Source organism: Camelus bactrianus, chromosome 27, assembly GCF_048773025.1.
Source record: "Camelus bactrianus isolate YW-2024 breed Bactrian camel chromosome 27, ASM4877302v1, whole genome shotgun sequence".
Taxonomy (NCBI): Eukaryota; Metazoa; Chordata; class Mammalia; order Artiodactyla; family Camelidae; genus Camelus; species Camelus bactrianus.
In genome coordinates, this window is record NC_133565.1 from 31,173,896 (window position 1) to 31,191,867 (window position 17,972).

Genomic DNA, 17,972 nt, shown 5'->3' on the forward strand with positions numbered 1-17,972 from the left:
TACCACAACTTCTTCATCCAGTCATCTGGTGATGGACATTTAGTTTGTTTCCATGTCTTGGCTATTGTATATACTGCTGCTATGAACATTGGGGTGCATGTAGCTTTTTGAATTAGAGTTCCATCTGGATATATACCCAGAAGTGGGATTGCTGGATCACATGGTAAGTCTATTTTTAGTTTTTTCAGGACTCTCCATACTGTTTTCCATAATGGCTGCACCAAAGTACAATGAATAGCGATTCTTATTGTGTGTGACGCATTGTTGATGACGCGTTTTCGAGGTACTGGATTATGTTATCTTTCTCTAAAGACCTGGCCCTCCGGCAGTGGGGTATTTCACAGGGAGTAGGGGTGGCCCTCAAGATGGCAGCAAGAGCTCACGTGCACTTTGTTCCCTCCCAGTTAGAGTCCCAGAGCCGGCACAGAGCTTGTTATAGAACAGAATTCAGCGAGGCCATTAGCCTTACGGAACACACAGTGGAAGAGGAAAAGAGACTTACCAAAGTCAGAGTGAGGGAGGGGTGATGGACCAAGAGCTCGGGCCCTGCCTCCAGCCCTGGCTTCTTCCCCATGTCAGGGCCTCCTGCTGCTTCCTGGCCCCTGCTACCATCAGGCTCCCCTGTATTCTGTTTGAGCTGAATCACTTCCATCTCGCCCATAACACAAGGTCTGTGGGGCTGGAAGCCAGAGGCACAGGTTCTGGGCCCAACTTTGCTTCTGATGCACCACATGGTCCTAGCCTTTACCCTGCCCTGTTCCCCAGCACAGAAGCCTCCTTCCCATCTCAGGGCCTTAGTTCACCCATCTGACTAATGAGGCCCTGATACCCTAGGACCCCTGGATAACCCCTTGTCAACTGCGGAAGCCGAGGTGACCATGTTCAGTGTAGGGGAGTCCGGAGCCAGGCTCTGAGGGTCCCAGCTAGGACGTCCCCACAGCCCCCTGGGCTGTCACAGCCCAGGACCAGAGTTGGGGGCCCTTTAGCCCATCTGCAGTACCTCTGTAAGGAGTCAGTCATTCCTCCTCAGGGCGAGGGCTCAGAGCATCCAGCCACCCCACACCCTCTGGGTATGAAGCTTGTAAAAGTACATTGCCATTCCTCTCACCCCCATTCCGATCTGTGTCCACGCTGATGCTTTCACCCCCCAAATAGCTCTCACCTCCATCTCCACTCTCTCTACCCTGGTCCAGATTCTGGTCATCTCTGGCCTGGACTGCTGTGGTAGCCTTGCAGCTGGATTCCCTCATCCACCCCGGCTTCTCCCCATCCAGTCCATTCTTCACTCTGCTGTCAGCACTGTCTTTTCAAAATGCTCATCTGAATCATTGCACCACCACCTCCACTGCTCCTTTCTTCTGTTCAAAAGATGTTAGTGGTTTATTGCTGCTCTTTAAATAAGGGCTGAAGCCCTTAAAATGTCTCACTATATGGCTACAAGGCTCTGCCTGGTGTGGCCCTGCCCACCTCCCCAGACCTCTTACCTCCCAGTCCTCTCTGTCTCCCGGACATACCCTGCCTCCCTTCTTTGCTACAAGTTCCACCCAGAGCTGGCCCTTGGGACTTTCCTGGGAAATTTGTCCTGTGCGGGGCAGCAGACAGCCCCCGTCACTGGGGCCACCCAGGTCTCTCACTTCCAAGCTGGGAGAGGCATTTTCATTCCAAAACACATAACAGAACTTCAACATAGCCCTCACCATGCTTTACCTGGCTTCTTAGTGAATGAATAAATAGAGGAATGGATGGGAGAACTACCACACACTGGGGTCCATACCTCTAGCCTGAAATTTATTTCAGTGTACATGACTATGTCTGCCCACGTGCGCCTGGAACTGGGCAAGCCCTGGCCTCTGGCTGTCTGGCCTGAATTCCAGTGGGACACTCATGGGCAGCTCGGTATCAATTACAAGTTATCAATAATGCATCTGCTCAGAGTGGCCTAGGAGGCCATTAGCTGGGCCTGCCGGCCCTGATGAGTGGCCTTAGAGAAAGTGGGCTGGGTGTGCCCACGGGAAGTGCAGATCAGCCTGGGCAGGAGGGGCTCCCAGCCCCAGCAGAGCTAAGGAGGGTTGCCTAATGGGCCCTATGTGACCTTGCTGCGGGAAGGGTGGCTCGGACCCTCTCCCTCTGCACAGAAGGCCACCCTATAGTAAGCCAGCCTCGCTTTCTCACCTCTGAGACCAGGGGCCCTGCGCGAGTGCTGGGTTGTTGAGGCCCAGTGTCTGAGCCGAGTCTGAGACCAGGGTTAGGGCTCAGTGTGTGAGCAGGGTCAGGGCTCAGTGCTGGGGCTCAGGCTTTGTCTCAGCTTTGGGTTAGGGTTGGGGCCCAGTTTGTGCTGGAGTTAGGGCTCAGTCTGAAATTGAGCAAAGCTGACTAGTTTCACTCATCCATTTATTGATTTGTTCAGCAAGATTTATTGAGTACCTCCTGTGTACCAGGCGACAAAGCAGACAAGATCCCTGCTCTTACAGAGGTTATATTCTCTGTCCTGCTCTTCTGTAGATTATACCCTGGACGGCTGCTCTCACAGAGGGTGAGGGTGGCGGTGCTGTGCTGGAGCTCTCACTGGCTCGTGAGAGCCCACTGTGCAAATTTCTTCCCAATTCTGCATGATGTCATGTTGGCAGTTTGAAACTGGCCGTGGTGGGAGTATCTCCACCACAGAGATTAGCTTGCACTACAAATCTGCCCCTGCCCTTTTTAATACTAGCACTGTGGTATTAATACCACTGTGGGTGAGAGCGGACAGTGGAGTGACCACATGTATTTATCTGATCTCCTTCCCCAAACTCCACTAAGATGACAGTAAAGACCAAAAATCATAAACACATAAGAAATTCTCTTAAGTCCTGCCCAGCAGGACAAAGAGGATAGAGATTTCAGTGGATTTGGGGAGAATGGAGAGTGGACGGGAAAGTGATAAGCGATCTAGCCGAGTGGAGACTCTTAACTAAGCACCTGTGGAGGAGGATCGTGAGGAAACGGGCTAATTTCTCCCTCAGAACCCCTGAGGGTCTGGGACGGAGGGTGAGTTGAAGCTGACCACAGGGGAGGGGTGTTGGCTAAAAGTCTGTAAACATAATATTTGAACCACCAGGTCTCCTCCACCCACGCTCCCCCCACGCTACAAAAGTCAGGAAGTCCGTCCTCTGGAGAAATTGAACCAGAGGACTCTGCAGGTGGGCACTGGGTGAGGCAGGGCCCTGGGGACAGGTGCACAGCTGAACATGAGGGTCAAGTGAAAGTCCTTTCCTCTCACGGCGGGACCTTCAGCCCCATCCCCTGCCCTGCTCCCAGCGCAGAGGTAGCCAGAGGTGTGTCCTCAGGCAGGAGGTGATGGGCTCTCCAAAGAACACTGACTTCGGGAAGCTGCCCTGATGCCATTTGCTGTCCAGCCACCCTAGTGTTAGTGAATGCTTTAATTGTGTGTTTCACTTTCATCAAAAAAAAAAAAAACATTAAAATAAACAAAAATATCAGAAGGTGCTAAGTGCAATGTAGAGAATTCAAACAGGGGACGTGACGGAGTGCCTGGGTGGCTGCCTTAGGTGGGGGGTCGAGGAAGACCCCCAAGAGGAGCGGGCCATGTGATACAGGCAGTGAGTGACCCTGAGCTTGGTGTGTTTGTGGAATGATGAGGAGGCCGGAGTCACAGCCGTAGGTAAAGGGAGAAAGACCAAGATGAAGTGGGCCAGCTGAGCAGAGCCAGAGCTGCACCTGCTTTGTGAGCCAAGGGTAAAAATTTGTGTTTTCTCCCAACTGAGGTCTACGGACGAGGGAGTGACATGATCAGATCTAGGTTTACAAGAATCCCTCTGACCCCTGTTGAAGAATGGACAGCAGAGAGCTGACAGAGCTGCAGGCGTCCAGCTGAGCTGGCAGTGGAGGCAGAGGGAGCGGGGCAGGCTTAGGTAGCACTTAGCACTTAGGGAGCCGGACTTGAGGGCAGTTTGGATGCGGGTGGTGAGGGAAAGTCAGGAATCAAGGGAGGTGATTACTTTTTGGCTCCAGCTAAAATGGGACGCAAAGACCTGAGGGGCAAGCTTGCGGATACAGTGGAGTCCTGTTGAGATTAGGCTGAGTTTGTGACTCCCATGACCCAATTCTGAGTCGCTGTCAGGTGGAGGTGTGATCTGACACTGCAGAGAGGGGCCAGGGCTGGAGACTGGGCATCATGGGCAAGGAGGTAATCTAGCTAGGGAGCTCAGGCCTGGGCCTCCCTGGGACCCCCCCACCACTCTGCCTGCTTCAGGTGTTTGCGGTTTTGACGGGAGGCTGCCTGGTAGTGCAGAAGTGGTGCAATGTGTGTTTAGAACACTAGGTGGCAGTGAATTCTCCCCTTCCTCCTGAGCCCGCAACCCGGCCTAAGTTTAGGGTCAGCCTAAACTTTGCCTTCACCCAGGTGGCCCAGGTTGGCCCCAGAGTGGCCCAGGAAAGCCATCTCAGCCACAAACCCAAGAGGCATCTGGAAGCCTTTCTAAAAACTGGCCCCAATTAAAAATTAAACCAAAATGAAAATGTGTGCAGCTTTTTACAAAGCCTTTATGAAGCACCCAAGTCTTCAAAGAGCTTTATGGGGTGAGGACCCCCATTTTACAGATAAGGAAACCAAGGCCACATGGCAGTAAGCCGCAAGACTGGCACTAGAGCCCAGCGCAGTCTAGTCTGACTAGGAGCCATCCACCAGACCACAGAACAGCTCCTTAGAAGAGGGCTGTGGGTGTTGCTGGAAGTCGAATGGACTGGGCACAGCCCAGTAAGCCCGTGATGCCAGGATGGGCTCCCACAGCTGGTTACGCAGGCCCTGGATGTTGTGGGGATTCTGTCTTCCATGAATCATCAATGTAAGACACCTGAATAAGGCTCTCCTTTTGACAAGCTCCACATGGGTCGCACATTTAGGCGAGTAATTAGAATTAAATTCAAATCTGGTTTTCCTGACCCTCCTCCAGCGCTCTTCCTGAAAACCACAGCTAGGTTTCCCTTCATGGCCATCCTGCCCTCACAATGGGGCCAGGCTACACAGTATCAGAGATGAGATGCACGAACACGTTTTATTATTTGGAAAAAGCTCCATAAACGTCAGAGACTGTTGCGATTAGTGTTGCTGGGAGATTTGTAAGGCACGCCCCTTCCAGCCTTGGGTTGCTCAGCCCGTTCCTCCCGGCTCCCGCGAGAGCGAAGCGCCCGGACCTCAGGCTCGGGCCGGGTGCACGGCCCCGCCCGCCTCCGCGCAGCCCACCACCCACCCCCGCCCCTCTCGCTCTTGCAGTTTGAGATCCGGCAGCTGCGGGCGCACCTGGCGCAGCAGGACCTGGACCTGGCGGCCGAGCGCGAGGCGGCGCTGCAGGCCCCGCACGTGCTCAGCCAGCCGCGCAGCCGCTACAAGGTGGTGGAGGCCGGCACGTGGGCGGAGGAGACAGCGGCGGCCGAGGGCGTCGTGGAGGAGCTGCAGCCCGCGCAAGGTAGGCCCGCCGGGCACCTCCCCCAGTCCCCGTGCGGGGAGCCCTCTCCCCAGCCCGCCCCCAGCCCCAGGGGTTTGTGCGGAGCTCCCTGGAGCTGGAGCATGTCTCCATGCAGGACTGTGCCCCCATCTCCACCCACGATTTGGTTGGGGGGGTGCTCCCGGATCAGTGCCCCCGGGAAGGCCTTTCGGAGCTCAGGAGAAAGCATTCGTTCAAGCTGCCTTGACCCGACCTCAACCTGATTTCAGTGGCGCCTACTCATTTCATGCCTGGGGGCCACTGGCTGCTTTGCGTGTATTATTCCCCCGGTCCTCACTGCAACCTCTTGGAAGAGGCTTCATTTTCCCACTTTACGGATGAAGGCACCGAGACCCGAAAAAATGTCCAAAGGTGCATCACTAATAAATGGTAGAGCTAGGCTTCCAGCCGGGGGCCTAGGACTTTCCTACGGGACTGTCCGACCCTGTAGGGCCCAGAGAGAAAGCCAAGGCCTGGGGCCAGAACAGCCCAGAACCTAAGTCTTGGGGATGGCAGTAAATTGATGGGCAGGTGATGCTGGTGTTGATGGGAGCACGAGTGATACCCCAGGGCAGAGACCGTATAGAAGACCAGCTGTGTCACCTCGTCCAGGGGAGTGAACCTTTCTGGGCCCTGGTTTTGCTAGCTGTCAAATGGGAACAATGCTGAGCCTTCCTCACAGGGTTGTGAGGCTTCAGGAAGTGGGTGCCAGCGGCCTCCAGAATTGCAGAGTAGCCCTGCGGATGTCAGGTGGAAGTATTTTGTGATTGGGGATGAAAATACCCTCACCTGGTGATGCAGCCTTATCAGGTTTGAGCCTTTGTGGGGTTTGGGGAGGCTGTGTTCTGATGGGCTCCGGCCAGGAACTGGCCTCGGCTCAGGGGGCCCCGGAGCCAGCAGGGGAGATCCGCGGCCTTGATAGAGGCTGAGCTGGGGGGCGGGGGGTGGTTCCTGGGAGCGTCAAACGCAGGCTCCCCTCCCCAGGCACCTTCCCCACTCTTGTCTGCGTCCTCTCTGCCCTAACTTGCACCTGGAAACGTTACTACTAAAATGATGATGATGAAGGGGTTTCTTCACTTTACCAAGATATTCTTTCAAATACTGACTTCCCCTAATTGTTCAGAATACATTTTCATGCTCACATTTTTACCTAAAGGTAAGGGAACTAAGATTCATCAAGCTCCTCCGAGGGAAGCTTTTTACAGTGTGATTTCATTTCATCCTCATGCCTTCTTTCTCTCTTATGGAAAAAACTCAGGCCCAAAAAGGTCGAGAGAATTTCATGGGGTCACACACTAGAAATGGAGGTGCTGGGCCTGGAACTCAGGCTCTGGGGATCGTAAACTCAGCTTGATCTGGGGCCCACTTCACCTTGGTGCGCCGTGTTCCCCTTCCTGGGGCAGCAACAGCCAGGCAGGGCTGGGCAGGTTGGGAGGCCAGAGGCCAGAGCTCCAGACTCTGCCATGCCCCAGCTCGGAGACTTGAGGTTCAGTGTTCCATTCTGTAAAGTGGGCTCATTAAGTCCAGCTCTATCTGCCTCGCAGGAAGTCTGAGGAGATGATGGGTGTGAGAAAGCTCTGTAGGCCATGAGGCACTGGGAAGAGGTTATGGGGAGTCGGGTGATTGCTATTAATATGATCTTTTGAGAGACCTTCTGATCTTAGAGTTCTAGAATGTGGGGCCAGGAAGGGCTTCTGAGTCCAGCCCTTCAGCTGATGCACCAGTCCCGTCTGGAACCCCTCCCAAGAGGCCACGTGGCCTTGGCTTCCCCCGGACCAGCCAGGGAAGCTCAGGCCAAGCCAGCTTCAAATGGCTGCACCTGTTAGAAAATTCCTCCTCTGATCAAGCTGACGTCTGCCCCTCCCTCTCCTCCTTGGACGAAGCTTTTACGTAAGGTCTGATGGGCGCCCTCCCAGCTGAAACATCCTCTCAGAGACTGGCTGCTGAGTGTTTTCTCATCCAGGGACCGTTACCTGCATTCTGGCAGCTGATCCTCTGGGGACAAGCTCTCCAAGTTCTCGCTGTACTGCCCCTCCCTGAGCACCCCAGTGTTTCAATCCCTCTCAGAGTGACTTCTAGAACTAAACGCAGTTCTTGGGGAGCTGCAAGACCAGGCCGGAGAGCCAAGGGTTCTGGACCCAAGACCCCTGTGATGAGGCTGGACGGCTCTCAAGCCTCGTGGTGGCTGCCTAGTCTGAGCTCACAGAGGAGCCAGGCCCACGTGTTGCCCACATGGCTCTGCTGAGCCCCATGTCCCCATAGCCTACCCTTGGGCAGTTGGCTTTTTGTACCCCCGGGTAGATGACATTCATCTGTGTTCAGCTGTAGCTTGTTTGATTCCTGCCTTTACTCCAGGTTTCCAGGGTTTGTAGATCCTGACTCAAAACCCGTCAACAATTCCTGCTGGTTCTACTGCCTAGGTGTGTCTTGAAACAGTCCCCTTCTTCATCTGCATTGTTCAGCCTTCCTTGTCTCTGGGCCTTGCGCGGCTCCCTGACCTGAGCTTTGCCCCCGTAGGTGCCCTCTTCAGTCCTGTGTCCCCTCTGCACACACCCACCGAGGTCTGCCATAAAGCTTTCATGTCGTTCCCTGACTTAACTCCTTGGCTGGTATTTGCTGGAGCTGCCGACACAAATACTTCTAACTGGGTGGCTTGAACACCAGGCGTTTACTGTCTCACAGTTCTGGAGGCTGGAAGTCTGAGATCTGGGCCTTGGCAGGGCTGTGAGGGAGCAACTGTTCCAGGCCCCTCCACAGCTTCCAGTGTCTTGCTGGTTATCCTTGGCGCCCTTGCCTTGTGGAAGCATCACCCCGATCTCTGCCTTCTCTTCACATGGCATTCTCCCTGTGTATGTGTCCAAATTTACCTTTTCATAAGGACCCCAGTCACACTGGGTTTGGGGTGTGACCTCATCTTAACTAATATCTACAACAAGCTCATTTCCAAATAAGATCACGTTCTGTGGTCCTGGGAGCTAGGATTTCAACACAGGACTTTGGGATTGGGGGACACAGTGACTCAACCTGTAACAGGTGGCATGTAAGACCCTGGATGGTCTTGTCCCTGGCTGTACCCCGACACCCCCATCTCCCTCCACTCTGTCTTCACTTGTACTCTAGCTGAGTGAAACACCTTTTAGTTTGGGACGTGTTCTGTGCAGTAGTTTGTCTCTGAGCCTTTCCACATGCTATTCACTGGCAGGACAGGCCTGCCTGCCAAACTTCTTTTCATCCTTAAAACTCATCTCAGAGTGAGCTCCCAGTTACCACACCCTTCCCTCAAGGCCTTATATGAACTCCCACTGGGTCCCGATTGTGCCAGGTCACCCCCACACCTGACCCTCAGCAGGCTCGCTGTAGTTTGTTGCATCCCACTACTGATCAAAGAACAAAATAAGGCTTGTGACATCACCTGTTCCCCTGTGGGTCCTGCGGCCCTACACCTTTTCTCGGGGCTCAGGGGCCATCTGGTAATAGCCCACCCCAGAAACCCCACTCTTGGCTTTCAGCTCCCCACGCTGGTGCTTGTAGAATCCAGAATACAAGAATATTTTTTTTGAAAGTTCTAGAAGTCAGCAGCAGCTTTTGCCCACTTTATCTTGCTTCCCAAGGATGGGAGGAGCGGGTTTACAATCTCCTGGCCCACCCTGGGGTCTTCCTCCCGATGGAGCGGAGTGAGCTGGAGGAGCTGCGTCCTTGCTCTCCTAGTGGGCGGCCCCTTGGTCGGCTGTGGCAGCTGCTCACAGCCCATTTCGACACTGAGCTCACCTGGCGCTTGCGCCTGCTTGCTGCTGTTCTCCAGGTGTGCCCACCTTTAAACACTGAGCACCTCCAGTCCAGCCACACTTTCCACAGCACCTCTGTCTTTCTCATCCGGACCCTTAGCTCTCGAGACATAACAGCCTGGCCATTACTGTCCCCTCAGCCAATGACCTCCATACCCTGGACCTCTGGTGCCACATTTGGATTCACAGGGAGTCAAGATCTGGGCTCAGAGAGTCTGCCAATAAACCAAATCTTTAGAATAATCCCACTCATTCTAGGAGTGCTTTGAAGTTTTGAGTCCCCGCCTCTCCACCCTGTTCCTCCCCTCTCTGAGGTCCCCATGGTGGGCCACTTCAGGAGGAAGCAGAGGGGGCAGAATAGGAAGGGAGAAAGTGATGGGCTGCATGTCCCAGGCCGGGTGTCATGGGTCTGTGCTGACCCTCCCATAGAGATGCTAAACACACAGTTGCAAGTGCCCCACCCCCACCCCACCCCAGTCTAGCCCTGGAATCCCACCCCCAATCTCCCTTTTATCTCCTCTGTGATGCCCCCACCTCCTCCCAGCCCCATAGATGCTCCCCTGGCCCAGCCCACTCCGCCCAGCACAGTGCATTCCCTATCAGCCACTTGATGGCCAGTCCCCGGAGCCGACAATAGGAAAGCCAATGCCTCGGGGGCAGAGGGCAGAAGCCTAGGGGTCTAGCAAGTGGCATGCATGATTCACAGCCTCAGATGGGCTAGGGAGACAGGGCACCCCCCAGCTGATCTCTCTTTGACCAGGGGCTGTGTCCAGGGAGGGATTTCCATGACATTAGAAATTATGGCTGGACAAGCTAGGGGCGCTCTAGAAATGGAGAAAGGGCAGCGTTTGTTGCTAACCATGACCATCAGGCCAGCGAGGGCTCTGAGGCTCACCATGTCACAATAGAACACAGACAACCCGGGGGTGAACCTGCAGGCGTGAGCGCCAAGTCACAGGAGCCTCGGGAGAGGGCCCTGCTGGCCTCAGCCCAGGCAGGAGAAGCGGCTCCCGCGGTCTCAGCAGCTGCCAGTGGGTCACAGTCAGACTAACGCCGACCAGCTTCTGTTTAAACTTGCTCCTGCACAAATCATTTTTAAAACCCAGGCTGCAAAGTTCCCGGCTCCGGGGCCTGCCAAGTTCACAGTACCCCTGTGTAGTCATTAATGCTTCCCTCCCAAATTTATTAGGCTTGAAGCTCGCCCGTAACTCATGAATTACAGCCCCTGGTGGGAGTGCCACGGCATTCACCATATTTCACAGTGAACCTCGGCGTCCCCCTACGCTGCACCAGCCTCCGAGAAACCCCCACAGAGGTGCACCAGGCCCGCCGGTCTGGGCCTTCCCTCTGCCAAGCAGAGCTGGCACCAGTGTGTAACCTTGGGAGAGGAGAGGCCTGTGTGCTGATGGAGGCAGGTCGAGGTTCCTGCCACTGCTGGCCTTCTGGTCTGTGTGCCTGATAGGGGGCACCGGGGAGCCGGGGGAGCCCCAGATCTGTAGAAACAGACCTGGGGGTGGGGCTTCACAGTGAGGCGGCTGACAGGGAAGAGGGTGTGGGTGGTACTGAGGGAGGGACATGGGTTTGACTCAGGGCTGGGTTTGAATCTCAACTTGGCCTTGAACAAGTTACTCAGTCTGAGCAGGACTGGCTGCACGGTGGGGTGACCTATGCAGCAGTCACCCAGGGACTCACACTTGACTGAATGCTCTGCTGTTACTCTCCTGAAATTTCTTGATGCTTTTTTTCTTTCAATGAGGTATAATTGACAAATATATATATATATATATATATATATATAAATAATTGACATATTAGTTTCAGGTATACCAGGTAATGAGTAGGTATCTGTATAACTGCAAAATCATAATCAGTTTGGTTAACATCCATCACAATACATAGAATTTTTTTCTTATGGTGAGAATGTTTAAGATTTATTCTCTTAGCAACTTTCAGATACACAATACAGTGTTAATTATAGTCACCATGCTGTACATTACATCCCCATGACTTATAACTGGAAGTTTGTGCCTTTTGACCCTCTTCACTCACCCATTTCACCTACCTTCCCAACCCTCGCCTCTGGAACCACCAATCTGTTCTCTATATCTATGAACTCAGGGCTTTTTCTGGCTTGTTTTTGGTTTTTTATTTTTAGATTCTACATATTCGTGAGATCATACGGTATTTGTCTTTCTCAGTCTGACTTACTTCATTTAGCATAAAATCCTCTAGGTCCATCCATGTTGTTGCAAATGGCAAGATTTCGTTCTGGTTTATGGCTGAATAATATTCCATCGTATGTATATGTGTGTATCCATGTGTTTGTATCACATTTTCTTTATCCCTTCGTTGATGGACACTCAGGTTGTTTCCATGTCCTGGATATCTTGGCTATTGTGAATAATGCTGCTTTGTACATTGGGGTGCATGTATATTTTTGAATGAGTGTTTTTGTTTTTTCTAGCTGTATACCCAGGAATGGAATTGCTGGATCATATGGTAGTTCTCCTTTTAGTTTTTTGAGAAACTTCCATGCTGTTTTCCACAGCGGCTGCACCAGCAGTGTACAAGGGTTCCCTTTTCTCCACATTCTTGCCAACATTTATTGTTTCTTGTCCTCTTGATAATAGTCATTCTACCATGTGTGAGGTGATACCTCACTTCCCTGGTGACTAGTGAAGTTGAGCGCCTTTTCATGTCCCTTTGGCCATCTGTACGTCTTCTTTGGAAAAATGTTTATTCAGATCCTCAGCCTGTTTTTTAATCAGATTATTGTTTGTTGTTGTTATTGAGTTGTAGGAGTTCTTTATGTATTTTGGGCACTAGCCCCCATCAGATATGATTTGCAAAGATTTTCTCCCATTCAGAAGGTTGCCTTTCATTTTGTTGATGGTTACCTTTGCTGTAAAGAAGCTTTTTAGTTCGGTTGAGTCCCACTTATTTATTTTGGCTTTTGTTGCCTTTGCTTTTGGTGTCAGATCCAAAAATATCATCTCCAGGACCAATGTCAAAGAGCTTACCACCTATGTTTTCTTCTAGTTTTATGGTTTCAGGTCTTTACATTCACGTCTTAATCCATTTTGAGTTAATTTTTTGTGTATGTGAGATAGGGGTCCAGTTTCCCCAGGACCATCTGTTGAAGAGACTGTCCTTTCCCCATTGTATATTTTTAGCTCTTTTGTTGTAAAGTAATTGACCACATATGAGTGAAGTTTATTTTGGGGCCTTAATGCTTTTAAACAAGGGGCCCCACAATTTATGCAGCTGGTCCTGTGTTTGAGTCCCAGTTTTTCCAAAGTGAGAATCATAGCAGAAGCACATCTTCACTGAGAAGGACTGAACGTTCGGTCACATGTCCAGCTCTCATGCCTGGTACACAGCAGGTGCTCAGTGAATGTCAGTGTCCTCCCCTAGGGAGGGCTGCCAAGCCGTGGACCAGCAAGCTGGAGTTTGGGAGCGGGAGCCCCGACCAGAAATCAGGGCTTCCCTCTGGGCGCTGGGGCCCGCGTCTGCAGGGGACGTGGGGAAGTGCAGTCCTGGCCCCCTGGACCCCACAGCCTGGCTAGTCCTGCTGCCTCTGAGAGGCCTGGCTGACTTAGCCCCTTTCTCTCCAGCTCTGCCTCGCTGGGCAGGTTGGGGCTCTGCCCAAGGAGCAAAACCCACATGATGAGCGTTGCCACCACAGCACTTAACCAGCTTTGGGAGGATTAGTCAGAATCGCTTCGCGGAGTGCGCACACCCAGGAAGAAGGGCGCTGGGCGGCCAAGAGCAGCGGTGGCAGCTGCTACAGAAATGACCCGAGACTTTGGGGCTGGCAGCAAACACTGCGGGCCGGGGTTCAGAGAGGTGAGGGACAGCCCCAGGTGAGACTTGACCTTCATTATCTCAGTAAATCGTAAGGCTCACCAGCATGTAGACATTTCTTATCCCCGTTTACAGGTGAGGAAGCTGAGGCTCAGAGTGGCTAGAAATTTGCCTAAGACCACACAGCAAATGTCTGCAGGGCTTGGGTTGACACCTGGGCTGTTTTCTCCTGGAGCCTGTCTTTGTACCCTCAGGGTCAGCCAGCTCAGTCCTTCTGTGGGGTGGTTCCTACTTGGCCCTAGGGCTCCTTGGTGCCAAATCAAAACAAACCCTGGGGCAGAGGGGTTATTCTAGGATGGAAGGTCGACAGCCCCTTGTGGAGGCTGACTGAGGGCCTCTTCTTGGCCACGAGGGTCTGTGCCTGTCTCTCCTCCCTCCCCTCAAGCTCCCAGACACCCAGCAGTCACTCGTCTCTGGGCAGGAAGTACCAGGCACAGGGAGCCAGGCTTTGTGCTGCATGCTGCAAAGAGCGCCCAGAGGGTGAGGGGCATGGTCCTGGGAGGCCTTGCAGGCTCCTGACCCAGCCAGAGTCACTGTCCAGTCACCCTGTTTACTGGTGGCTGGCATATGCCAAGCCCCATGCTAAGTGCTGGGGAGAGTCAGTGAAATGTGGCCCCCGCCCTCAGAGGCTCCCGGGCCCGTGTGGATGAGGACAGAACCTCCACCCAAGTGGTCAGTTGTGAAGAGGGCCTGCCTGAAGCAGAGAGCGGGGAGTCGGGGGGGCGGGCAGCGTCAGCACTGCTAGAGAAGTCCAGGCAGGCCTTGCTTTCAGACTTGTCTTAAAGCTCACTCTGAGGCCCCCGTGTAGGTACAGGTTTGGAGCAGAGGGAGCAAATGCAGACTGGACAGACCACCAGTGGCCACCTGGAGACCTGGGTCAGCGTCTCCATGGAGTGAGCAATCCCATAGCCATGATGAGAGTCCGGGGGAAGGCTCTCTCTGAGGTCTGACTTAACGCTGGACTACCGGCCAGAGGAGAGGGCATCTGGGTCCCTTGACTGGTCACAGATTTGGCAGAAGTTGGGCTGTTAGTGAAGGAGGACAGGAAGCATGGGCAAGTGACCAGGGCCCCAGCCTGGGTGGGCGAGGGAACCACTCACCAGGATGGAGCGGAGGGAGAAACTGAGTCCTATCTTGGACATGTTGAGTCAGAGGTAGCTGGAGGTCACCCAGGAGGAGCTGTCAAGTTGGCCAGGCTGGTCAGAAGCTCAGGAGAGATGTCTGGTTATTTTTATCAATGGCTTGGGTGAAGATGTGAGCATCCTCAAATCAATGGGCAACACTGAGTCAGCAGAGAGGATACTTTCGTAGACAGAATCAAGATTCAGAATGCTTTCAGCAGGCTGCACCTCTGGGCTGAAACCAACAGGCTGACATTTGCCTGAGATGATAAACGTGAAGTCCCCGGTGGGGGTTACGCGGCCATGGCAGGGCAGAGGTCTGGCTGGCCTGGCCCCAGCTCCTGCAGAGAGGCGTCGGCCCCAAGCTCATGAGTCAGCAGAAGGGGGCGGTTGCTAAACCCTCTTGGAAGATGTTAGGCTGCATTAGGGGAATGATCACGCCAGACCTTGGGAAGGACTGGTCTGCTAAACCACCCCAGCCTTGCAGGGCAGCAGTGAGGGTTAAAGGAGACCAGCGTGTGACACGCGGAACCTGCCGTCTGGCGCTCTGAAGGGCACAGTAAACACCAGCTCCCTCCTCTCTCCTCCCCCCATTCTGGTCACATTTGGAACCCACAGTGAAGCTTTCAGAGCGGAGAGGCTGGAAAACTGGGGAGGGGTGGAAAACGGACTGTGGTTCCTGAGAAGAGACTTGTCAGGAGGGATGTGAGGGCCTTCCAGGTGTCGGATGGCCTGTCTGTATGACTGCAAGCAGAAAGGGCGCCTGGGGGGCAGGACCAGGAGCCACAGGGCTTGCACACAGTAGGCATTTCCTGATTAGATGGAGATTGGCTGCTTGACCAAGGCAGGGATGTCCCCAGGAGGCCCTGACTGTGCTCCTTGGAGGCAGAGGGTCAGGCCCACTAATCCTGTTGAGCACAGATGAATGAGAAACTGCTCAACAAAGGCGTAGGAGCTCCCTCCCCTGCGGTGCCCAGGCCGTGCTGGGGGGAGCCCCCGTCAGGCAGGGGTCAAGGGGATTCCTGCACTGGGGGCTCGAGGAATAGGCCAGGGGCCTCCGGTCCCTTCCCACTCTGCACTCTCACCTCTTGGAACTTCAGGGCTGGCGGAGGGGTCGGGAGCCCGCTAACCCTGTGGTGTCACCATCTGTAAGAGCCCTGCCAGCACCCTGGTGGTACAGATGAAAAAACGAGGCCCAAATCGGGGATGTGACCTGCTCAAGCCCCCTCGCTGGGCCAGTGGCAGCACCAGGAAGGGACCCAAGGTTTGGGTTTTTCTCGTTCACTCCAGGCCGCCTCCTGCGAGTAGCCCGTTTGGAGTAGTTTCATGGGTCAGTGGATACTTTAGCTGAGTGCACAGTCCTGCCCACATCACGTGGCTGGCTCTCTACAGCTGCATCACAAGTCCCTGCTGCCATGGCCTCAGGATAAACCAAGATAAGTGACCAGAACCTCCTGTCTGGCCTGGTGGACCCCTTGGCCTTCCGCCTCGCACTGCTTGCTGGGAGCAGTCACTCCAGCCACCTCCCACTTCCCAAGGCGGCCTGCAGGGCTAGACAGCATTTACAACATAAATTATGAACGGCCAGAGAAGAGTGTTGCTGTCTGATTCTGGGGGAGCGTTGCTGGCTGATCCTGAAGCAGGGCCTGGAGCCAGCCTGGGGCCCCTCCCTCAGCGCAGGCATTAATGCAAAACACACCTCTGACCGCAGGCATTTAAAGATCAAAAGAGGCCAAAAAAGCTTTTAAGAGCCAGGTTGCTGTGTGCTCTGCCACATGGCCTCCCAGCACCAGGGCAGACTGGCTCCTGCAGCCATCTCAGGTGTGCACAGGAAGGCGGCCACCGAAGCATTGGATCCAGTCACCTGCAGACCATGGCTCCTCGGGGTGTGGACCCCCACCCTTCTCTTCTGCCCCATCAGGCACCACCCACGCTCCCTCACCGCCTGACTTCCCTCACCTGGGCATTGCAGTCTCGGGTCTCCCTGTCTGAAGTCTGGCACCTTCCCAGTCACTCTCCCCGCAGCCTTGGGAGTGACTCACACCAGACTGTGCTCAGAGTCTCCCGTGGCTCCTTCACTGTGCTTGGGACAAGGCTCAGCTCCTTAGGGTGGCTTTTGTGGTCTCCTGTCATTTGCTCTCCCCCTCCCCCTTCTCCGGTGTCTGAATTTCTCCTCTCTCCTGTTCCTTCCCCACCCCTAGCAGGACAAGGAACCAGTGTTTCTTTGAGACCCTGTTCCCACACCATCTCCCTTGACCTGGACAGCTTTATACCTTCTCATTGGTTATTCATTCTGCAACGATTTACTGAGCACTTACCATGTACTAGGAATGGTGTTGGTGGTGGGGATGCCCGGCGCCCCAGGTCCATGCCTGTGCAGTGTGGAAGACGGGGTCCTCGGGTGCAGGACCAGGGGGTCGTCGTCCATGATCAGCCTCTGCCGCTGGCTGCGTGAGGCTGCAGACAGGGCTCTGAGGCTTCTGCATTGAGGGCGGCACTCATGGTGACCCTGAGAACCTCATGTGGATTCAGGGACTCATGACATCCTGGCAGAAAGAGTCCTGAGGAACTTTTCCACACCCCTTATCTCAGAGGTGGGGAAACTGAGGAGCGAAGTAAAGGGCCCATCCTGTCACAGCAAGCTGGATGCTTCACCAGAACCTGGGTCCCTGATACCCAGTCCAGCCCAGCCCTGGGGCAAATGAGACATGCAGTCCCTATGGAGGATCAGAAAGCGGCAGAGAGCTTGTGGGAGACAAGTGCCTCCTCTTGTGGTGATGGGGGTAGGGGTGGGAGTACTGGGGTAGGGGAGCGTGAACTGGCCACAGCCCCTACCCCTGGACGCTCTGGCACTCCATCACACTCACCCCTCTCCGTCCCCTCCTCTGTAGAAGCTGTGGTGAAAGATGACATGAACAGCTACATCAGTCAGTACTACAACGGGCCCAGCAGTGGTAAGTCTGTGCTGGCGGCTGGTCTGCAAGTACCAGAACCTCTGTGTGGCCCGGGCAACCCCTCAAATCGAGGGTGGGGACGGCTCTGCCTGGCTGCCCATCTCCCAGTGCCTGTGAACCACAACTGCAGGCAGAGCTCAAGGCTCCCGACAAACTCCAGCCCTAGAGCTGTGGGTGCTGGGGTGGGAGTGCTCTGGGATCTCCAAAGAGTGACATGGGGCACCCTGGCATGGAAGGGCCTGGAATCAAGAAATGTGAGTGACCTCAGCACCTCCCAACCTGAGCAGCTTTCAGGATGAGTGTGACGGGGGTGAGGCAACAGCATAATTGGGCTTGAGAAGCAACAGGCATTGGGCACGTCCCCACTTGATTTATGTTTCATTCCTGCACTTGGTCAAGTCCCAGGGGACCTAGTGCTTTTCACTTATGGGAAAGGTTGAGTTTTAAAACAATATCCCGTCCTCCAGTGTCTTGTTTCTCCTTAGCCAATGTCTTGAATCTTGTAGTTTGGGTTTCACAGCCCTTAAATCCTTGTAGACTCTCCACTGTAAGGCTAGAAGGCTATATTGTGTTTCATGTTTAATGTATTTGAATTTTTTCTTTTCCACAGTTTAGCCCCCTAAGACCCTCTTTACTCTTCCCTCTCCTCTTCCAAAGTCTCACCTAATCTGCTGATTTCAAAGACCACCATCCCTAGCCTGGACCTCTCTCCCAATCCACTCACTGCCCACCATGCATCCCCACTCCTAGACTTGGGTCATCTCA

At 54.0% G+C, this 17,972-nt stretch overlaps 1 protein-coding gene across 4 annotated transcripts in view; it reads left to right on the forward strand.

Moving 5' to 3' along the window:
• Nucleotides 1-17,972, forward strand: part of TMEM266 (transmembrane protein 266) — a 102,214-nt gene that overhangs the window by 83,028 nt on the left and 1,214 nt on the right. For all 4 annotated transcript variants that reach the window (XM_074354241.1, XM_074354242.1, XM_074354243.1 and 1 more), the window contains 2 exons: nt 5,273-5,465; nt 17,145-17,207. In XM_074354241.1, coding sequence (XP_074210342.1) covers nt 5,273-5,465; nt 17,145-17,207 — 256 coding nt within the window. The remainder of the gene's footprint in view (nt 1-5,272; nt 5,466-17,144; nt 17,208-17,972) is intronic.